The sequence below is a fragment of the Triturus cristatus genome, chromosome 12 (genome assembly GCF_964204655.1).
Source record: "Triturus cristatus chromosome 12, aTriCri1.1, whole genome shotgun sequence".
NCBI classification, from domain to species: Eukaryota; Metazoa; Chordata; class Amphibia; order Caudata; family Salamandridae; genus Triturus; species Triturus cristatus.
In genome coordinates this window covers 797,102,802-797,126,910 of record NC_140595.1, presented here as the reverse complement: position 1 = coordinate 797,126,910, position 24,109 = coordinate 797,102,802, and the positions used below count along the sequence as shown (strand labels likewise).

General features: G+C 49.0%; 1 protein-coding gene across 10 annotated transcripts in view; it reads right to left on the bottom strand.

Moving 5' to 3' along the window:
* Positions 1–24,109, bottom strand: part of DLG4 (discs large MAGUK scaffold protein 4) — an 863,469-nt gene that overhangs the window by 75,716 nt on the left and 763,644 nt on the right. For all 10 annotated transcript variants that reach the window (XR_014972361.1, XM_085639539.1, XM_085639540.1 and 7 more), the window contains 6 exons: positions 17,755–17,808; positions 17,617–17,667; positions 15,406–15,530; positions 12,682–12,851; positions 10,367–10,503; positions 4,387–4,531 (listed from right to left, as the gene is read on the bottom strand). Coding sequence is in view for 9 of the 10 variants with exons in the window: in XM_085639539.1 (XP_085495665.1) it covers positions 4,387–4,531; positions 10,367–10,503; positions 12,682–12,851; positions 15,406–15,530; positions 17,617–17,667; positions 17,755–17,808 (682 nt within the window). In the remaining variant the exon portion in view is untranslated. The remainder of the gene's footprint in view (positions 1–4,386; positions 4,532–10,366; positions 10,504–12,681; positions 12,852–15,405; positions 15,531–17,616; positions 17,668–17,754; positions 17,809–24,109) is intronic.

Sequence of the window (24,109 nt, the reverse complement as noted above, 5' to 3'; positions counted from 1 at the left end):
GCCCCACTGCCCCACTGCCCCACTGCTCTTACCTGCACGTGCCGCTACTGCTGCTCTATGGATTTTTTAAAGCACTGGTAACAATACGTCTTGTAGACAGCTGCGCTGTCGAGCCAGAACTAAAAAAGCCTTTCCGTAAAGGAGTGCATTTTCAGCTTCTCTCCCAGCACTGGGTCCAGTGTGCCGTACCAGTCCAGTGTGTGTATGTAAATGAAACCTTGACACCCTAACTTTGAAAGCTAGTTCTACAGTCATAATAATAATAATAATAATGCGTTTTACATAGCTCTACATACTGCTCTTCTGTCGTTTCCAAGCACTGAACATGACCGGTGTTATTACCAGATTTACCATACTCATTTTACCAATCTGTAGAAAGATGGAAGGCGGAGTCCGCGTTGGCCGGGTTTGAACTCTTGACCTTCATTCAGCACACTTACCCTAACTAACCTGAGCCTCACTAACCCGACCCTGAACTAAACCGGACCAGTAACATAAACCCAAACCAGTCTTTCCCCCTAAAGTTGCCACTTACCTGTTCTAGCCTCACCCTTACTATGACCATAACCTTTGACCTAACTCTAAACCCATGCCTAACCCGTTCCTAAGCTGAATCTTCACCGTGTCCTTCATCTTATCCTCCAGCTTCCCTCCTATGTATTTCTCGGATTTCTTTTTCTCTTTTTTGTCAAGAAAATGGCTCATCTAATAATAGATATTAAGATTTTGATTGGAATATGTTTTATCTGAAATGTCCTGAGACAAACTTGCAGGATACCGCGTGGTGCCTAGTTTGGTGTAGTGGCGTTAGCAGTGGTGTAGGTTATATTTGGTAATTTAAAGTTTATGTGGCGGGTGGGGGTTAACTCTTCAGCTTTTACAAGGATCCAAAATTAGCCATTTTAACTTCAAATTCCAAAACAACTTTGGGACTCACTGCAAGAACACAGCATCAGTGATCCCGCCCTTGGAATTATAGATCCTGCGGGATATGGGAATGCCAAGGAGCAAATTACTCACTGGTACAAGTTTTCCCCTACAGAAATGAGAATAACCACAGGAACCCGCTGTTCCCGACCAATTGCTGTATGTTCTTCCTCCAATTCAGGTCCTTTTTCCTCGCACTGGAATGTGACAACATTTGGATGGAAACCCTTGTTTCCATCCGAATCAGAACTACAGAGGCACTGGTAATGAGGGCTTTAGAGGCCACTGGAAATGAGGGCTTTGGAGTGATTCTATCGATTGAACAGCATGGGACAGTCCAACCAGCCAGGGTACAGAGGAAGACTGCTAGTGTCAGCTGATGGCCCCGCTGACTGGTGCGACTGATAGTACTGGGGTAATGTTGGGAATGGGAGGAGCACCTTTCTCAGAAGACTCTAGAAGCCACTGTCCCTTCCATCTATCTGGCCCCCAGTAGCAGGACACATGAAGTAATCCCATGTCCTTGAGGTTCATGACTGGTGGAGGTGATGTACCCTTTCTGTGTAAATTAAGGGCAAACTCTTAGAAAGGGCAGAACTGGCAACTGAGTTGGCTGCCCCATTCCTACAGTGACTCAGGCCTCACAGAACGAGATTCACAGTCTCGGATGGAGCACACTTGTCACACAATCAACTCATGAAGGGACTCGTGGAAAGTGAATGTCCTTCAGAGACTGGAACAGCAAGTCTCTATCCACCACTGAGAAAGATCCATTCTAGAGCATTTAGAGGATCTCGCACTTGGGGGAACCATTCTGATCTGGACACTTGTTGATACAAAATGGCAACTATTTCAGCCTCCCTCCATATGAAGCCATTGAAGGTGAAGAACCTTGAACCTAGGACTTTTCCGGCATTTGACCGTAGACTGTTCCGGCATTTGTTTCTGCATTTTAAAACAAATAAGTACAAGCCCCGTGTCTGGGTGATGGAAAGACAGCATCTCCACCAAGTGAGGGGTCTTTTACTTGTAGCCAATCCAGCCCTCAGAATGTCAGTCTCTGAGCTGATCTCTCTCCAACTTCCTCTGCTTGAGCAAAGATCGCAGGGAAATGCTAACATCCGAGGGCGGCAATGGAGGTCGCAGGCTACTTCATCTATGGGAGGTCTGGAACAGTGGCGGCTAGAGGGTATAAAATATGGTGAGGCACTATGGCGCCAAACTCACTATAAATGCGGCACTTCTTCCCCATGTCCACAAGCAGGAATGGAAGGACATCCTTCCTGCTCAGTGGAACGCGAATCCAACCAATCCTGGAGCTGCTCTCATTAGTGTGAGGGCGGCGTGAGGATTGGTGGGAGCAGGCTAACCCGGAGGTCATTTTGAGGCCGAGGGCCTATGCCAGCAATCCCCCGGCTGTTTCTCAGCCCGGGGATTGCTGGGTCTTCGGTGCGCGTGTCTGGCTGCCCGCAGGTAGCCAGCTGGCCAACTTGACATGCGCACTGAAAGGGGCGTCAGGAATACTGCAATAGCAGGATTTAGCCCGCCCCCTGCCTCACGCTGTACACAGCTTGAGCTGGTGGCAAAATAAAATGGCATTATTATACGATTTTATTTATGTGTGTTTGCCTCCTGCAGTCGCAGCAGGCGAGCGATGCTCCTCCACTCTTGTGGAGGAGCCGCCCCTGGTCTGGAGACAATCATTTCAGGAGACTGCTCCTTTACCTTTGACTACATTGAGAATTTTAGCCGCAGCAGTTCCCCTCTCTCTCTCTCTCTCTCTCTCTCACTACGGTCTCCTCTTTAGTGTCCTGTTGTTCCTTGGATCGGCCCCTGTGTCTCACTAAGGATCGGCCCCTGTGTCGCACTAAGGATCGGCCTCTGTGTCGCTCGAAGGATCGGCCCCTGTGTCGCTCGAAGGATCGGCCCCTATGTCGCTCGAAGGATCGGCCCCTGTGTCGCTCGAAGGATCGGCCCCTGTGTCGCTCTAAGGATGGGTCTTAGAGTGTAAGGAAGGCTAACGCCTGTGCCGGCCAAGGGGTACACGCACTTCAGGCAGGTAGATCTTCATCAATCTCTGCCCCTGATGGGGACCTCTATTATTGCAGAGAACACCATTACTGAGGCCCCTCTAATCCCCCACAATGACAATCCTCCATCAATTACTGTTACGTTGTTTTCCCCAACACACCTGCCACACAATTCCTCTGCAGCTATAAGCAATTCCTACTTCGCTCACCCAAACCTCAAGCCATAAACCTGATCTCACTCCCACCTCAACTGTGCTCATCACCCTAACCATTAACCATACTCTAAACCATGCCCTGAACCTAAACACATCACTGATCTGAATTGTAAAACTAAGGCTAACCATCACTCTTTAAATTACCTTGATTTTCACTCCCGCTGTAATCCTAATCCTAAAACTATTCCTAACCCTATGGTTACCTTAACCCAAACTATAAACCAGTCATTACTCTGAATCACCTGGATTGCAACAAGAGAAACTTTTCATGGGCTTCTCTCCACAAAAACGTGAGGGCGGTGGGTTGGTGGGGAGTTGTGTGTATTTCATCATGTTGCCAGGCAGTGGGAAGTAACCCTTATATAAAGGCATGCCGACTCAACGGTGCTTCAGAGAAGAAGGAAGGGGCACATATACACAGGATACGCTCTCAAGTCGTGAAAAACCATAACGGCAGACCGTACAGCGAGGAAAGATTGCCATACATTCAGGCAGAACAAATGGTCAATTTAAATGGAAAAACATGGATTGTACATGTGGGGATCCGTACATCTCAATCCTAGAGTACAGTAAAATGACACAACCAGGTACTTTACCCAAGACACGGTAGGATCAAGGACAAAGTGGGAGTCACTCTGGGTGCTCCAGCAGCAGTCCAGGGCTAGCTGGGGTGGGGGGGGCAGTGGCGTTGGCACCCTTATGGTCTCTAGAGGGTGGGGAGGGGGGCAAGAAAGTGAAAAATGCAGGCAGAGCACCTTAAGGGAAAAAACTGCAGAAACGTAAGATAGGACCGCTGACATACAACGCTGAACTGCCTTAGAACAGTGTTCGTTTCGATGGCACCAAGCTGGCCCTTGGCTATCGGCTTGTTACCTGCTTCCCATAGGTGCCCACATGGTCATCTCCCTGCCGCGTGCCAACCTGTGTCAGAGTTACGCTGTCTCGTCTATTGCTACACTCCACATCCTGTGTCCTCTACCTATACTTGTCCCCACCAGGTGTTGGGACGTCTTGTTTGCCAAAGATGGTGGGGGACAGGCCCAAGAGGAGGAGAGAAAGGTTAATTGGGGGAAAGGTTGGAGGGCGGTGAAAAGACCAGTAGCTTTGGAGCTATGAGAAACAAGAGGGAGTGTGTGAGGAGCCCCCTGGGTGAGAATGGTGAGGTGGGAACAGAGAGTGGGGCTGTTTCACCAGACTGGGGCTGCTTTACTCACAGGTGGTGATGTCGGGTGGGGCATACGAGTCATTCAAGTAAAGGTTTGTAGGCTTGGCCACCTTCAGGTACACCACGTCTGAGGTATTTTTCAGCGCCGCGACTGCGTCCTCGTGCATCACATCCTCCAGACTGACGTTATTTACCTGCAGGGGCGAGAGACAAACTTACACACCCGCAAAGGTGAGTGTCCTACACACTGCATAAGCTAATATCATCATATACCTGTAAGTGTTTCTGAAACTCCGCGATTAGTCGAGGCACATGGGTTAAGTATAGCTTCATACATGTACCTGTTGCTGTAAATGCACCCATGACTCGTGGCACACCTGAACAGTATAGTCTTATACTTGCAAATGTTGCTGTAACTTCAGATGTGAGGCCTGGCACATGGTGCAGTAAGGCTTCAGGTGTTGCTATAACTGCAGAGGTGAGTCATGTCACACTGGTACAGTACAGGCTCGTACATGTATGGGCTTCTGTAAATACAACGGTGAGTCATGGCACCCCTGGGCAGTATCGCTTTCATACTTGTATGTGGTGCTACACGAGTACAGGTTGGTCAAGGCACACCTGGACAGTATGACTTTATACCTGCATGTGCTGCTGCAAGAATACATGTATGTCATGGCACTCCTTGGCAATATGATTTTATACCTGTGCATGTTGCTGCAAATGCAGAAGTAAGTCAAGGAATACACCTAAGCAGTATCACTTCATACCTGTATATGTTGCTGCAAGAGCACAGGTAAGTCAAGGAACACACCTAACCAGTATCACTACACACCTGTACGAGTTGCTCCAATCATTATCCAAGACCGTCCCAGTCACTTTAGGAGTACCACATGCATCATCCCTTTCACCTACACTTTTCAACAATTTCATGGAACGACTCACCAAACTTCTCAGCTCATCGAATGTACATTATCACATGTATGCGGATGACACACAAATCTACATAACGATCCACTCACTTGAGGACATCAAATCTCTCAATATAACGCTTAAAAAAAACCGCAGACCTGGCTGGCCGAAAACCATCTGAAACTAAACACCCTCAAAACTGAATTTCTCTTAATCGCTCCCCCAACCAATCGACCACCATCCTCGATTGGATGAACCACCTAACAGCACTCAATGGTCAACCTCTCATTATCGACTCAGCGAAATCACTGGGAGTGACCCTGGACAGAAACCTAAACATGCGGAAACATCAGCGCCTCTACAAAAGGAGCACATTTTCAGATGAACACCTTGAGAATACTGAAACCCTTCCTGCCCGCAAAGGACTTCAAGCATGCAGTTCAAGCTCTAGTAATCCCCAGAGTGGAATATGGGAGTGTCACTCTCTGCAGGCCTTCCCAAATCGACGACGGCCCCTTTAAGAGCTTAAATCAATGCTGTTGCTAGACTCATCACTGGCTCCAAAAGAAACCGTCACATCTCCCCCGACCTTCGAGCCCTCAACAGGCTACCGTTCGAGGCTAGAATTCATCTGAGAATCGCCTGTATGACGCACAAGGCACTACATCATAAAACTCTGAGTTATCTAGAAATTAGTGCTATCATGTGGTAATAGATCCACCAGGAGCTCCAGCAATCTTCTACTGAAACCACAACGATTTGTCAAGAAGAAAACATACAACCGGTCCTTCTCAGGAATGGCTACCAGGATTTGGAATGCTTTGCCTCCAGAAACGAGACAATCCTTCCACTGTATTCTTCAAAAAAGAAGTGAAAGCTATTCTCATGGCTAAATTTACTTGAACTATTCATATGTACCTGTAATATATCTACTACTTCTGTTTAGTAATATTTGGTATTAGTCTCACCTACATTTTTTTCTACTCTTGTATTTGATTTCTTACACTGACCCTGTAAAGTGCTCTGATACACATAAGGGTCTTGTTCGCGCTATACGAAACGTTCAAATAAAAAAAAAAGCACACAGATATTTCATGTAACACACCCGGGCACTATAGCTTCATACCTGATGTTGCTGCAAGTGCAAAGATAAGTCATGTAACAGAAAAAAGGCAGTAACGATTCATACATGTGTGCGTTGTTTCAGGCATTTTATCCTCTACATACCGTGACTACTTTTCTCACAGTGTGTGACCAAAGGGGCGTGTCCCCCTCCTCTTACCATGCTGCCTTTAGAGATTCCATAACAGGGTATTAAAAAGACCATTGTCAATTTCGTGTTATGTGTGTCATCACAATAAAATGTGTTGTATGTCCCTGTGTCTGATCCACATAGATGTCATTGGCTTTGACACAAGTCTGCATGTTTGCTCACAACATGAAACCATGAGTTACACCGGAGATACGAATCAAGTATGTATTTTGCTTTGCTATTAGAGGCATGACACAGGTGTGCTGCAATAAAGTAAAATCACGTGACTTTGCATGATCACAAAAGGAAAAAGCATCAAACTGGCTGTGGATGTTGAGTTCACCGAGACGTATGTACCTGTGACACAAAATGTTGTGGTTTTTAGGTCTCACCTAGCGTTGCAGCACGCAAGCGCTGCTCGCTCTGCGAGACATATTGTGGTAGAGGAGATTTCAGTAGGGAACTTGAAGCCCTGCCCCTTATTTTCATTAGCTGGCGTCATCGCTTATGTTAAACGGTGGTCTCCGATTGAAAATGAGGCTTCTTTGTTACCGCCCTGTCTCCTTTTGGGACGGCTCATCCGGACTGGATTGTGTGCTTGACGGCTGTCGTGAGGGTATTTCTTATCTAAAGGAGGCGTGTAGTGACGGATCATATTTCCGAAGTCTTGTATTCTTCCGTTTCCTTGTTGTGTACGTCGTTACATTGTACTCTGCTGGGTCCATCGCGTATTCCTAGTTGCCTTTCTGAGCCCCGGTCGGATTCTGAGCGCAACACACTTGTAAGGGACATGAAGAGCGAGGCAGCACGCTGAGGCCGGGCAGTGAGCGCCTTCCATGAGCCGTCTGCAGCGGGAGCAGCAGCATGATGCACAGCACGCCCAGGTACCTACCTAGCTGGACTATCCACGTACATTAACCAGGATTGTTCACGTGTGCAGCTTGGACTGTGGTATCCTTCCTCCGTGTTCTGCTGGGACACTTGCAGATCTCGTGGGGGCAGTTCAGTTGTCTGCATGCAGGAGCACCTCTGGTTGCAAGCTCGTGCCTTGGATTGTTGATCCGTGCACCTCTTCGGATGTGGCACAATTTAGAGGAGCTGGAGGTTCACGTGCCGCAGTTCGTGCACGGCAGTTACGCCGGTGTGATGTGATGGTCTATGTGGAGGGACCCGTGCGAGCTGCCCTCACTGTCTCTGGAGCGGAACACAAGTTACTGTGCACCCTCGCAGCCCTCCCACCACCTGCGGGGATCAGGGTCACACAGCGCCTGCTCTGCACCAGGCAACAGGTCGGGTTCAGTGTTCACTGTGTGTTACATGGGTGCATTGCTTCTCACCTGGCCATTCCTCCGCATCGAGAACAACCCACTATTGCAGAAAATGACACGTGTGGGGAATATGGTCAAACCCATCCTGGATTTTAGGGATCAGAATAAGACCGGATGATGAAGTAGTTTAATTTTCTTGCCCTGGGGTAGCCTGTGAATGAATTGCTCGTGTACTGGTGGAGGTCCAACACAACACTCATGAAATAGAAGGAAATTTGAATTCAGTGTAGCAGCCGAAGAACCCTGCGCCTCTGCCTTTGACTAGGGACTTCTGGGGCTGGACCGAGGCCCTGAATCTCAACATCCTCATCAGAAAGAGGCAGCTCCGATACTTTCTAGGCGAGGTGATCGGGCAGAAGTGAGGCTCTACATGTCATCAGCCTCCTCCTAGAGCTACAGCCGGACATTCGCTCACACTTCCGCTGAGAGGCACTTGGAAAGCAGTGTAAACATGCACCCAACTGCTCGCTTCCGTGCTCACCTCAAACCACTGCTGGGCAGCACTGCGGCTCAGTGGCTCTCTCAGCTGACTCCCAATAAAGAATGGGCAAATGGCAGAGTGCAAGAAGGAATGGATGCTAGACGAATCAGAGAATGGAACATACGCACCCTGGAGTCTCAAATGGGATTCATCAGCAATGTCCTTCACTGGTTCTCCTCCTTCCTTTCCATCCAACACTAGTTTGTTCACATGAGCACCTCAAGGTCACAAAAGATCTCTGTCACATGCAGAGTCCCCCAAGGTTTCATACGGTCTCCCGTCATCTTCAGTCTCTACGTGGAGCTGCTTGGTGCTCCACACGCAGAGAACAGCATCAAGATTCATCAGCATGCCGATGACACACAACACTACCCTGAAGTCTCCGTTCCTTCAGACATACAACGCCTCAAACACTGCCGGCACATCATCCAGAACTGGATTTCCAGTGCATTCCTGAAGCTCAATCCAACCAAGACAGAATTGCTGTTATTGGCCAACAGCAACAAACAAGACCCAGTACAAACCAGTCCCAACAGCGTGAACCTTGATGGCTTCTGATCTCAATATTCACGGAATGCCAATTCCCTGGGATTCACTGTGGACACCAATCTCACCCTCAAGGAGCACACTGCCAAAATACAAAGACGGCCTAGTACCGGCTCTTTTCCAAAGAAAGACAAACCGTTTCTTTCAGAAAGCAACTTCAGAACTGCTGCTCAGGTCCTGGTACTCGTACTACTGTACCGTCTCCACACGGGCATCCTTTGAGGGCCTCCTAAATGCTGAAGCCAGTCTCACCCCGAGCTGAACGAAATGTCATCAATTTGCTCCTTCCAGATGGCACTCTATTGGCTCCCATGGCTGGCTGCATCATCTTCAAAAACCGACTGCTTCGTTTAGAAAGCCACTACAACAGCACCCCCACTTAACTTGCAGACAAGCTCACCATCCTTGTTGGTTCTTGGCACACCTACAGCCAGGGCACCATCAGACTGTAGGCTAAGACGTGTTAAAACAAAAAACAAGGCAGGAGGCCTTTTCCATCCATGCACCCAGGATCTGGAACAACATCCTCCAGTACCCCAGGCCTGCCCCAGTAATGCTCCAATTTAGGAAAGGGTTGAAGAGTCACCACTTTAAAGAACACTACATCACAATGCATCATCTGTCCAGAACTCCGCTGTCTCTCCCATCACGCGTTGACTTTATGTCGGTCTTTGACCATATACAGCGTTCCGCTACATTTGGTCTAGGTTTGCACTATAGAAGTACCGTATACACACATGAGTGAATGAAGGACTAGATGAATAAAAATATGGGCAACTGAATGAACAGATATCTGATTGGATGAATGAAAAGACGGCTGGAAGAGATCCAATGAACAAGGGACTGAATGAGTGAAGCAATGGGTGATTGGAAGGATGAACAGGAGGGTGAAGGGCTGAATGAACCGATGGCAACTGAAAGGATGAACTGATGAGTGATTGTGTTGATAAACATGTAGTTTCCAGTATGAATGAACCCATGAATGCCTGGATGGATGACTAGTACAGCTCAGTACAAACGTGTGACTGGGTGAATGATCATATGGGTGGCTGCATGAATGAAAAGATGGGTGATTGCATGAGTGAACAGAGGGAGGACCAGCTGGATACACAGGTGGGCAGCTCGATAAATGAACAGATGGGCAAATAGATAAATTATCAGTTTGGCTGAGGCAATTAATGAAAAGGTGGGCGAGTGCCTGAATGAGTGGATGACTTGCTGGGCATCTGGATGGATGATTAGATGGGTGATTTATGGAAGAACAGAAGCTCAATTAAAAGAATGGATGGGTGATTAGTTAAAAAAGAAACGGAAGAGTGATGGCTTGACAGGTGAATGAATAGATGGCTTACTACAGGGATTAACATATGGATGACTAGATGGATGCACAGATGGATGAGGGTATGGATGAACCGGAGGGAGACTGGAGAAATGACCCTATAGGTAATTGACTTGTATGGTTACAGGGTGGGAAGATGGGACAATGGGCGACTCGAGCTGGAATACTCACAGCTAAGATCTTGTCCCCAATCTGCAGCCGGCAGTCCTTGTGTGCTGCACCTCCCTCGATGATCTTGGTCACGTAGATGCTGTTGTCTCCAGGAATGTGCTGATTGCCAACACCCCCAGCGATGCTGAACCCAAGGCCTAGGATGGCGGTGGATGAGAAAGAGAAGAGATGAAAGAACAGTCTGGCCTCTGGACCTCAGCAGCCCTTACACTTCTGGCTATGGGCATCTCTGCGCCCCTGACCCCTGTATACCCTTGATTCACAACCCCCCGCCCCCCCTCTATCACTGTACCTCTGAGCCTGGACAACATTGATCCCTCCTCTTAACTCCCACTGTCCCTTTGGGTCCTACATATCATTGATCCCACATCTCTCACTACCACTGGCTGGGACTCTGTGTCCTGCACGCCCTTCAGCCTCACATCTGCCAACCACTGGACCCTGTACACCCTTGACTTCTCACCTCTATCACTGCACCACTGGGCCCTGGACTCCTCACCTCTGACTATCATTGCACCACTGGGCCCTGCACACCCTCGACTCCTCACCTCTGACTCCTGGTGCACTTCTGGGGCCTGTGCACCTTTGGTCATAACATCTGCCTACCACTGCACCTCTGTGTCCCGTACAACCTCGACATTTCACCTCTGACTAGCACTGCACCTCTGGGGCCTGTCCACACTTCACTCCTCACGTCTGACTCCTGGTGCACCTCTGGGCCCTGCACACCCTGGACTCCTCACCTCTGCCTACCACCTTAACCTCTAACCTCTCAATACAACTGCCCCTCTGTGACATGCATGCTCTAGTGCAGTGTTCCCCAACAGTGGGTCGCAGGCAGATTTTTGTGTGGGTTGGGAAAGTCTGAGCAATAAATAAAGATGCCTTTACATTCTATATTTATTTTGTCACAGTTGCTGGCGCTTCAAAGACAGAGGTCAAAAGTCAGGCTAGGTCTTCTGACAAATTGCTGCTTATGTTTTTTTTAAAACATTGGGATTGCGGTTTAGCTCTTTTTTCTCCGACTGCAAAGAAGTGAGAGGAGGTTTTAAAGTTTTTGTGCGAAACTTGCTGGAATACTGGGAGTGTGAAAGGAAAGGCTGTAGGTGTCGTTTGTTTGCAACACACATCAAAATGGAAATGCCTGTAAATGAACTGCACACGTGCAGCAGTTAAGAAGCCACAAATGAATCACATTTTTTGTAATTCTGAAGTGTGATGGAAACAGATTTTAATGGGATTTTAAAACAAGTCAAGGCACTTTTTTGGGGATGCAAAATGATAACTATTCACAGACACCAGATTTCCACACATTGTCATTTATGTGCCGTATAATTTTATCACTAAAACTGTACGTCTGCGCAAATTTAGGAGACTTTTCAATGCAAAGTGTGCCATCTGTAACTGAAAATATGCTACCAAACAATACTTCAGTTACGTTCAGAAATCACCCCGCCTCATGTCCATTAAAGGAAAGGTGGGTCGCAAAAGTGTGTTGTATAAAATTTGGGTTGTTCTAAAACGTTTGGGAAGCACTGCTCTAGTGTACAGACCTGTGATTGCCCTTTTCTACCTCGGCCTATGAAACCTCAAACCTCTGGTACCTGAGCTACTTGCAGGCTTCTCAGTATCGCCCGCCTCTGCACAGCTCTGAACTCTTTCACAACTTAAGACACCACTCACATCCCTCATCCTTTTTGTTCTCCCTAGCCTTCTGGCCCTCCATTGAGCCTCCATGTCCTCCTTTCTGGAAGCTCTACACCTTCGTGAGATCCTATATCTCTGGGTCTAAGGGCCCCTTGTCTCTCTAGTAGTCTTGAACATTTGGGGTCTCCGTGCGGCTAGAGACCCTGCTTCTATGAAGCGGAGTCCTCCCATCTTTAACCACCAGGACATACGGACCCAAGAAATCTCTGGGAAACAGGAAGAACTGGAATGCCCAGTATCCATGCCACAGGACCCCAGGGTTCCTTGGACTCTGAGGCGGCCGTGCACCTCTTGGGTTCCCACACCTTGGACCCTGTACCCCTGGAGTTCACACCCTTCCGGGCTCCAGGTCCTCCATCCTTGGTCTGTGGTGGCCCTGCACCTCTGGAGCTCACATACCTTTGGCCCTGCACCCTTGGAGGTGACACTCTTCCGGGCTCCAGGCCCTCCATCCATGGCCCTCCATCTCCAGGCTCCCTGTCCTCGGACTCTGAGGCCGCCCTACATCTCTGAAGCCCCACACTGCCGAGCCCAGGTCCTAGGGGGTCCCGGTACCTTTGCGATTCCCAAAGCAAGGTGCTCTCCACCCCAGACCATGGTCACCATACCTTTCGGCCCTTTGATGAGCTTGATCTCCATGATCTTCTCAGACACTGGTTTCCGCCGCATGACGTAGAGCCGCACGATGGAGCCCGCGTCTTTGAGTGCTTCAACCGCCGTGCTGTGCGTCACTTCACGCACGTCAGCATCGTTTACAAATAGGATGCTGTCATTCACCCTGGGAGGAATGGGAACAACAAATTATTATAATTAATCTTTATTAATTGTAAACGAGTGCCTTGCTACTCTAAGAGTGTTCTCAAGGCGCTACAGTACAGGCACAAAGAACACACCGCTACAAAGGAGAAATTCACCTTTATTGTATAATAACATGAAAATACCACCAAACCCAAACTTCAAGCAAACGTGGCATTTGCATAGAGGCAACGCTAGTATTTATCGTAGCCTTCAAATTAATTTTTCAATTAGGAGTAAACAAATGGTTTTAGGTTTTTCTTGATCTCTCAATATAGGAAGAACAATCATCCTACGTACGCAAGGTTAATCTAACAAGACTTTTGCTGCCAGATGTTTACCGGCAAGTAAGTTTGCATCAGCCCTAGGCTAATACGCAGCTACTTGGAGAGGAGGATGCAACTGGTGAGGTGGGTTGTCCTTCTTCGGTCCAGATATAAAACAAGTAAAAGCCACGGAAGCTCTTAGATGCCAACATGCCCACTTGGCCACAGAAGCAACAATGCCTCCCTCACTCAAGAAGCTTTCGGGACACGCCGGATGTTCCCACTCCTGAAGAAATGTACCTTACACCTGGATAACCTTGCCAACGACCGGCCCATCTCTCACCGGCCATTCATCTGCAATGCCCATGAAAAAAGCTGTCTGTGTTCAATTGCAAGATCATATTAATGCTAACCGTCTCCTGCAAGACTACCATTCTGGTTTCAGATCTCTGTCGTACAGAGACTGCCCTGTCACACACGGTAAACAATGCCCTCCTGATCACAGATGAAGACGACCATTGCCTCCTTATGTGACTGGGCTTTTCAGCTGCCTGTCAACCACCAGAACTTCATACACACCCTGGAGTCCCAAACAGAATTCACCACCAATGTCCTTCAATGGTTCCCCTCCTACTTTTCCAACCGACAGAGCCCTTAGGGGGGAGATGCAACACCAGAGGGAGAACAGCGTGGAGGGGACACATATATATAAATATATATATATATATATATATATATATATATATATATATATATATATATATATATATAAATATATATATAAATAAGAGAGAGAGAGAGAGAGAGAGAGAGACATGAGTGTGAGTGGGGGGAGAGAAAAACAAGGGTGAGAGAAAGACTGAGGAACACAGAGGGGGGAGAAAAGCAGACAAGGAAGACAGCTGGAAAACATATGCACCCTCATTAAGTGCTAAAACAAACAAAACTAAACGCTAAGAACGAGCAAAGGAAGATTAGAATCCAGCCAATCAAAGCAATGGGAAAGAGGCTATGCTCGATTGGAGGTACAAACACAAGCTGGGTGGGCTAAACAAGGAAAGTTATTGAATAGAAAGTTAGCAAATGAGAGTGACAGTAACGCCAGCGAATGGTAAGGAATGGGAAGCCTGTAAACCATGTATGTCCTTGGTAAGCCCACAATAAGTCTTTCAAAACCAGACAGCTTGCACTGTTACGCAGGTTCGACCTGAGGCCCAAGAAACTTCAAAGATCTGAACTCGCAGACAGAGGCAGTGGAAGGGAGTGGGGGACTTGAATACAGTAAGGATGTGGGCACTGGCTGAGTGCAAAGAGACTGATGTAGAGAAAACAAAGATGATTCGAGAAAGGGAACAAATTATTGAAGAAAAAAATAACACAAAAACAAAAGAAGAACAAATTCCAGCAGGACTATTTACTTCCCGGAGCCACACGTTCTGGACCCACCATGAGGATTCAAATCCCTTCCAGGTGCACTCTGGGAGTGGGCATCCATTTGGTGTGCTGTCTCCAGAATACACCGCACAGCACCCAGGGGTGGAGGCTACATCCAGTGTCTAAATTGCGCTGGTGGTTGCAGGTGGGGCCCAGGGCACTCATTTTTGGCCAAGAGGGACCCTATTACCGATGACTGTGCCAGCGCAAATTGTCACTGTGCGCCCGACGGCATTACAGAGGATCGGTCTGTAATGCCGTTGTGATGTTGGTGCAGACTTTGAACCCTGTGTGACTGGGGGTGAGTGCTTGCAATGTTCAACACTCCGACCATCATTCCCTTTGGTTTTGCACTGTGCGCCCAATGGCATTAAAGAGGATGGGTCTGTAATGGCGTTGTGATGTTGGCGCAGACTTTGAACTCTGCGTTTGCGCACATATTGTATTAGCACACAGACGCAAACGCACATAAACACAGACCTACTCGGGCGCACAGTGACAATTAGTGCTGGCGCAGTCATCGGGAATACGGCCCCGGAGCAGTTTTACTGATCAGACTGTGACCCAGAACATGAGGCAGAAAACCACAAAAGGAGGAAAGAAGGAAGACAAACATGGAAAAACAGTGACAAAGCGAGAACGCACGGAGGTAGAGTGTGTAGGGTGGCCGATGGAAACGGCAGGATGTAGAATAAAGACCCACCGACGTCAGATCCGCAACCCCGGCCTTCGGCAGTGTCTGCCACGGGCTTCTGAGCTGCATGTTGGCCCCGGCACCTACCCTTTCACAAAATATGCACGTGTTGCATGCTTGGGGGAGGAGCACAGGGTTCTTACCGTAGTCTGCCGTCCTGAGCCGCTGCCCCTCCAGGGATGATTTTGGTGATGAAGATGCTGGGGTCGTCGCCAATGTGGGGGTTGTCGGTGCCGCCAGCGATACTGAACCCCAAACCAGAGTTACCCTGCAAGAGTGGGTCAAGAGATGCCTGTGAGAGATCTGACAGCAGGTGTTGGTTTGAGCTTATATAATAGACATACAGAGACCTATGCGCAGAAACGAGGCCTGGCGCGCGTGTGTGTGCATGAGTGCAGAAACACCAACTATGATCATGGGTACCGAACCCCCTCAGCCCTGGAGGAAGGTGGACAAGAATGTATCCAGAGGGCTGTGCAGGTCTGTGGCTTTCCCTTCAGAGTTGGGCCCGATGGTCTAGTGTTGTATGTGGGTGCAAAGGTTGTTCTTGCAGGGTAGACGCACTGGGGGTGTGTGGTTTATTACTCCAGGGCCGTGGCCTGCTGCTGGAGCAGTGTGCGCATTCCCACAAGGCAGGTTCCTTCCACAGCCAGGCCCTCTGGGGGGTGGTGTGTGTGTGTGGTTTGTTACAATAGAGCAGAGGCACGTTGCTGAAGCATTGTGCATGTCTTTGTGTGCATATATGTGAGTGAGGAAGACCCCTCCAGGCTGGGCTTTAACTGTGGAGCTGTGCATGTCTGGGAATGTTATTCCTAAAGGACTGTTTTAGAGTAGTACGTTCGTGTGAGGGTTAGGGCCATTGATGTGTTTCTACACCTGTGGGACGGGTGATGCCTCAGGGCTGGGGCCATTGCTGCATCTGTACACCTGAGGGACGGGTGTTACTCCAGGGATGGGGCCATTGATGTATCTGTACACCTGTGGGACAGTTGATGCCCCAGGGCTGTGGCCATTGATGTATCTGTACACCTGTGGGACGGTTGGTGCCCCAGGGCTGGGACCATTGATGTATCTGTAGACCTGAGGGGCAGTTGATATTCCAGGGAGGGGGCCATTGATGTATCTGTACACCTGTGGGACGGGTGATGCCCCAGGGCTGGGGCCATTGATGTATCTGTACACCTGAGGGACGGATGTTACTCCAGGTATGGGGCCATTGATGTATCTGTACACCTGTGGGACGGGTGATGCCCCAGGGCTGGGGCCATTGATTTATCTGTACACCTGAAGGACGGATGTTACTCCAGGGATGGGGCCATTGATGTATCTGTACACCTGTGGGACAGTTGATGCCCCAGGGCTGGGGCCATTGATGCATCTGTACACCTGTGGGACGGTTGAAACTCCAGTGAGGGGCCATTGATGTATCTGTACACCTGTGGGACGGGTGATGCCCCAGGGCTGGGGCCATTGATTTATCTGTACACCTGAAGGACGGATGTTACTCCAGGGATGGGGCCATTGATGTATCTGTACACCTGTGGGACAGTTGATGCCCCAGGGCTGGGGCCATTGATGTATCTGTACACCTGTGGGACGGTTGGTGCCCCAGGGCTGGGGCCATTGATGCATCTGTCCACCTGTGGGACGGTTGAAACTCCAGTGAGGGGCCATTGATGTATCTGTACACCTGTGGGACGGGTGATGCCTCAGGGCTGGGGCCATTGATGCATCTGTACACCTGAGGGACGGATGTTACTCCAGGGATGGGGCCATTGATGTATCTGTACACCTGTGGGACAGTTGATGCCCCAGGGCTGGGGCCATTGATGTATCTGTACACCGGTGGGACAGTTGTTACTCCAGGGATGGGGCCCATTGCAGTTGCTGTACAACTCACAAATGTGAGGGCTGTTACAACAGGGCTGAGGCCCATTGGTAAAAAAAAGTCCATGTGTGTGATGGTTGCTACTACAGGACTGGGGCCCTTGGTGGAACAATGCAGGTGAGTGAGGGTTTGTTACTTCAAAGCTATGGTTTGCTGGTGAGTAGTGCATTTGTGTGAGGGATGTTGTTAAAAGACTGGGGCCCTTTGGTGGTGCAATGCAGGATGTCACTCCAGGCTTGGGGCCCACCAGTGAAGAGTGAGTTTAGAGGTTCAGGGTTGAAAGTATGTGAAATACTGAAGTGGCCTCAGCCTCCAAGATTAAGACCTCTCTTTGGGATAGATTCCATGGTGGTGCAGTGTTTGGGAAATCTAACATCAACTAAACACCTCTCCCTTCCTCCCCCAACCCCTAAGACTTCTCCACGACCAGAAGCCCCCAGCCAGAGTCCAACGAGGAGGCGCTCACCCGCTCTAGTGTAATCTCCTCGTACTCCATCTCGCCTTCGGTCCCATTCACCTGCAGGGAAGCAGAGGGGAAGCCTGGTTATTCCTTCAGATCCCTTCCTACGGATGCCCCACCCCTCAAGACGCGCTCCATACTCACATATGCCGGCGCTTCCAACGTATCCGCATTCACGATGATGGGAGGAGAGTTTGCCTACGGAGAGAGAGGAGGGACACATAAGGTTGGTGGCAGCTCATAAGGACCCAATATCATGTTTTACACTCCTGCCTTCTCCCCTGAGTAGATAAGAAGGTCTTCTGCCCCTTCCATCAACTGCTGGTGCTACACAGCGACCCAGGGGGTACGGGGCACCAGGACACATGACTGTACAGTCCTGCCTGCCCTCCATCCACCCACATGGATTCAACACTTGCTCAAGCCCAGGAGTAGGGAAGGCCAGAATTGGGTCGAAGGACAATTTTAGAAGACCCCTGGTTTGCTTTCAATCGAGGGCTGTCTTAGCTCACTTTACGAATTCTACGTAGACTCCAGGCGCTGCGCAACGCATCAAACATGCTCTGCGATCAGCGTTGCACACGCTGGAGCCAAGCCGTGCCAGGAAGGACTGTCTGTTCTGCTCTTTCTGAGCTCATTGGAAGGCAGACAGAACAAGAGAAACTGCTCCAGAAGAGCCCAATGTGCTCCCAAGATATCCTCGCTTTGAGAAACCACAAAGACTCCAACGTCAGAGCTGGTGGCCCCAGCCCCGCCAGTCCCTGGATGCTCTGTCTGTTGCCTCGCATCCTATAGGAGCCTACCTCAAGGATGAGTCGATGCCTCAATCTATAGGTGAATCAATGGAGAGACGCGGTAACCTCACCGCTGAACAACAACGCCTGGTCACAAAACAATCAATTCGACATTTCCTAAGAGGAAGTTTAAGTCAATATTCTACTGTTCAAAATGTGAATTCAGTTTGGCTTTGTTTTAAAGTCTGCTTTACTTATGCAAGAAAAAAACGTGATTAGTTTTGAGGAAAAATGCACATTTATCCAGCTGGAATTCTGCAGTCCTTTTATCATTTGCACGGCGTCTTCAATGTCCACAGTTTTGAGAAATCAGTGGGGAGCTGAGAGTTTACAGCGATTTCGCTGCTTTGAACTATTTGTGGTAAAACATACATTTGACCTGCTGGGAAGAACGTCATGAACCGTCGAAGAAAGCAGAGACAAGGGAGGGTTTGAGACTGACGTCATCAGATCAGAATACCCACCTTCCCCATGAAACTAAATGTCAAAATACAAACATTTCCTAAAAAGACCCAGAAGTCAAAAGAACTCCTGTACTAGCATAATGTTACATCCTATACTTTTCGAAGTGCAGCGTTTAAGTGTCAAAAAACACTTATACATTTCCATTGGCACCTGAAAATTATTTTCCTGGTTCAAATCCCTAGGACGGGTTTAATTTAAGTTAATAAGCACGAGACTACAAATAAACATTACAGGGAAAAAATACATACTTCAAAAGACTTGCATTAAATTATGTCACTTAAAACAAAATAATTCAGCATTCTAATCTTTTGGGACATGTCCCTGTGCAAACCACCCCCAGGAAATATGTAATCTGAAGTTCAACTCTGAACAGCTCCAGCTAAAATGCTCCGTTTTCTAGAAATGTAATAGTAAGATATACAAGTCAACTCTAATATACAAGATTTACAAAGATTTTTTATATTTAAAGTAAAAAATATATTTAAAGCCAATTAAAAAAAAGTACAATGTTAAATATTCCCAAAAATACTTGTGTGTTGTGTTTACAGCACAGCAACTCCTATAGATACGAAGTGTTCTATACTGCCAAGTCCCAATTCAAGGTGGAGGAAATGATTCTGAGTGGCTTCAGAACCATTTCTCGCTGAAGGAATCGTCGAGCGGCGAGATTCCGCTGAGTGGGTGGATGGAGGTGCTTTCGACGTACTGTTTCTACACGAAGCAGTGAGGAACCCGCTGCACAGGGCTTTAAGTGGGATGAAAAAACTGGGGGGTCGCTCAAAGGGGCGTGGCCAATATAATTAAGGGCGTGGCTTAAAAACATTTATGCTAAAAATCTGTTCTTAGCATAGTGTGCCGCCTGACTTGTATTTTACTGTTTCCGTCATTGCATCCAGATATATGACACAACAAGTAACATCAAACGTACAACATGCCAGGACTATTAGCTTTGTCAATGATTGTTAGTTATGGACTGCCAGTGCCAGTTCACAAAACAGAGCCCGATAGAGACCCGTTTCGAGGCCTCCTTAAAAAAACTGCCGGTGCTCAGACCCGGAGAGACCCGGCCCACTTAAAGCCCTGCCGCTGCAGCATGCAGCGGCTGCGCGGGGTCGGCAGGCAACAGCGGGATAAAGATGGCGTCTGGCGGGAGCTGCTGCAGAGCATGAACTGAAGGAGGGAAATCTTTTGTAGAATGTTCACTGTGAAGCTTTCTTATTACATAAGCGAGGATCACCCCTTCCCAACAAGCCAATGCCTCTATTTTCCAACCCATTCCTATCATTCCATCCCTACTCCAACCTCTACTAAACACGCATGAAATTAAGAGCACAAACCTAACACAACTGATGCACAAGAAAAAAAAAAAAGTTGCACTAATCTACTAACTACTAATCTTAGGGTACTGAGTAGATCCAGGTCAACATTTTAGAAGAGGAAAGTGTAAGACTTTTAAAAAACAGTCGGGAGAATGTGTTGCCCCCTTTGACTTCTATGGAAGGAGAGGGAATTTTAGGCGGGAGAAAGGCAAAATAAAGCCATTTTTGGCTTCAAAATTAGTAAGTTTCCCGCCTCAATCAAGTCTATTGGCATCTATGGGAGTAGCGTGCTACTCGTCAAAAAAAGCACTTTAATGCCTCGTCAGGGTTCGTAAGTGCTATATAAATACATTTACAATATGTATCATAATTGCATTATATAGCGCTTACTACCCCTGACGAGGCGTCAAAGCGATTTTTCGGCGAGTAGCACGTTCCTCTGGAACCCATAAAGGATTAGTGTTGAGTTAGTATAGTGAAATATGAAAGTAATTTGAGTGTTGGATAGGTTAAGCAGTTATTTCGATTCAGAAGGATACAATGAACGTAAACCCACAACAAGTCGTGTGGTCAGGATTCACTAAAAGCTGCCCTCCAGGTTCTCACCAGCACTCTAAGAGGGTGAGGAGGTAAAGCTCAGGTCAGGTGGAGTCAGCCATCTTGAGTCTGGCTTCCTTGATTGGTCTATAGCCCACACCCGGCCCACCAGTATCCACCAGGAAGGCCACAGCAACGCACCACCATGCAGGGGTAAAAGTGTACGCCTCCGCAGAGCTGTTATTTCTTCTTTTTTAATGCGTTTTCTTTCTCCTTCTGCCATTGTGTTTGTGCTGGAGCTGAGCCAATGCTCCTGCCTGCGTGCATTTTGCCGATAAATTCTTTCATTACAGATTAAATTCTCAGGTCACCTCTTTATTCTAACCCACCGGGGTAAACCCCTGCCAACCCCCTGCTTGTAGGACCTCAGGGAAGCAGTGGCAGGATGCTACAAAGGAACAGACTGACTCAATCAATCAATCAGTAGATTTGTAGAGCGCTTCTCGTCACCCGTGAGGGTATCCAGGCACTGGCAGGGCCCAGGTGACTGACCCTGTCCCAGTCCTGCAGGCTTTGCAGAGGTACTGGTCTGGCACTGCACGGCGCCGCCGTCTTGAGAGAGACACATTGCCAGTGGCGTGGCTTTTGCAGTAGTAGCAGAGATGTAGGTAAGAGTGGGGGGATGGTGGAAGACTGTGGTGAGAGAGACACACTGCCAGTGGCGTGGCCTTTGCAGTAGTAGCAGAGATGTAGGTAAGAGTAGGGGGGGAACGGTGGGAGACTGGTGAGAGAGACACACTGCCAGTGGCGTGGCCTTTGCAGTAGTAGCAGAGATGTAGGTAAGAGTAGGGGACGGTGGGAGACTGTGGTGAGAGAGACACATGCCAGTAGCGTGGCCTTTGCAGTAGTAGCAGAGATGTAGGTAAGAGTAGGGGGACGGTGGGAGACTGTGGTGAGAGAGACACATTGCCAGTGGCGTGGCCTTTGCAGTAGCAGCAGAGATATAGGTAAGAGTAGGGGGACGGTGGGAGACTGTGGTGAGAGAGACACATTGCCAGTAGCGTGGCCTTTGCAGTAGTAGCAGAGATGTAGGTAAGAGTAGGGGATGGTGGGAGACTGTGGTGAGAGAGACACATTGCCAGTGGCGTGGCCTTTGCAGTAGTAGCAGAGATGTAGGTAAGAGTAGGGGACGGTGGGAGACTGTGGTGAGAGAGACACACTGCCAGTAGCGTGGCCTTTGCAGTAGTAGCAGAGATGTAGGTAAGAGTAGGGGGGCGGTGGGAGACTGTGGTGAGAGAGACACATTGCCAGTAGCGTGGCCTTTGCAGTAGTAGCAGAGATGTAGGTAAGAGTAGGAGGACGGTGGGAGACTGTGGTGAGAGAGACACATTGTCAGTAGCTTGGCCTTTGCAGTAGAAGCAGAGATGTAGGTAAGAGTAGGGGGACTGTGGTAAAAGAGACACATTGCCAGTAGCGTGGCCTTTGCAGTAGTAGCAGAGATGTAGGTAAGAGTAGGGGATGGTGGGAGACTGTGGTGAGAGAGACACATTGCCAGTAGCGTGGCCTTTGCAGTAGTAGCAGAGATGTAGGTAAGAGTAGGGGGGCGGTGGGAGACTGTGGTGAGAGAGACACATTGCCAGTAGCGTGGCCTTTGCAGTAGTAGCAGAGATGTAGGTAAGAGTAGGAGGACGGTGGGAGACTGTGGTGAGAGAGACACATTGTCAGTAGCTTGGCCTTTGCAGTAGTAGCAGAGATGTAGGTAAGAGTAGGGGGACTGTGGTAAAAGAGACACATTGCCAGTAGCGTGGCCTTTGCAGTAGTAGCAGAGATGTAGGTAAGAGTAGGGGATGGTGGGAGACTGTGGTGAGAGAGACACATTGCCAGTAGCGTGGCCTTTGCAGTAGTAGCAGAGATGTAGGTAAGAGTAGGGGGGCGGTGGGAGACTGTGGTGAGAGAGACACATTGCCAGTAGCGTGGCCTTTGCAGTAGTAGCAGAGATGTAGGTAAGAGTAGGAGGACGGTGGGAGACTGTGGTGAGAGAGACACATTGTCAGTAGCTTGGCCTTTGCAGTAGTAGCAGAGATGTAGGTAAGAGTAGGGGGGGAACGGTGGGAGACTGGTGAGAGAGACACACTGCCAGTGGCGTGGCCTTTGCAGTAGTAGCAGAGATGTAGGTAAGAGTAGGGGACGGTGGGAGACTGTGGTGAGAGAGACACATTGCCAGTAGCGTGGCCTTTGCAGTAGTAGCAGAGATGTAGGTAAGAGTAGGGGGGGGACGGTGGGAGACTGTGGTGAGAGAGACACACTGCCAGTAGCGTGGCCTTTGCAGTAGTAGCAGAGATGTAGGTAAGAGTAGGGGGACGGTGGGAGACTGTGGTGAGAGAGACACATTGCCAGTAGCGTGGCCTTTGCAGTAGTAGCAGAGATGTAGGTAAGAGTAGGGGGACTGTGGTGAGAGAGACACATTGCCAGTAGCGTGGCCTTTGCAGTAGTAGCAGAGATGTAGGTAAGAGTAGGGGACGGTGGGAGACTGTGGTGAGAGAGACACACTGCCAGTAGCGTGGCCTTTGCAGTAGTAGCAGAGATGTAGGTAAGAGTAGGGGGACGGTGGGAGACTGTGGTGAGAGAGACACATTGCCAGTAGCGTGGCCTTTGCAGTAGTAGCAGAGATGTAGGTAAGAGTAGGGGGACGGTGGGAGACTGTGGTGAGTGTGACACATTGCCAGTAGCGTGGCCTTTGCAGTAGTAGCAGAGATGTAGGTAAGAGTGGGGGGGGGGACGGTGGGAGACTGGTGAGAGAGACACATTGCCAGTGGCGTGGCCTTTGCAGTAGTAGCAGAGATGTAGGTAAGAGTAGGGGGACGGTGGGAGACTGTGGTGAGAGAGACACATTGCCAGTGGCATGGCCTTTGCAGTAGCAGCAGAGATGTAGGTAAGAGTAGGGGGACGGTGGGAGACTGTGGTGAGAGAGACACACTGCCAGTGGCGTGGCCTTTGCAGTAGTAGCAGAGATGTAGGTAAGAGTAGGGGACGGTGGGAGACTGTGGTGAGAGAGACACACTGCCAGTAGCGTGGCCTTTGCAGTAGTAGCAGAGATGTAGGTAAGAGTAGGGGGGCGGTGGGAGACTGTGGTGAGAGAGACACATTGCCAGTAGCGTGGCCTTTGCAGTAGTAGCAGAGATGTAGGTAAGAGTAGGGGACGGTGGGAGACTGTGGTGAGAGAGACACATTGCCAGTAGCGTGGCCTTTGCAGTAGTAGCAGAGATGTAGGTAAGAGTAGGGGACGGTGGGAGACTGTGGTGAGAGAGACACACTGCCAGTAGCGTGGCCTTTGCAGTAGTAGCAGAGATGTAGGTAAGAGTAGGGGACGGTGGGAGACTGTGG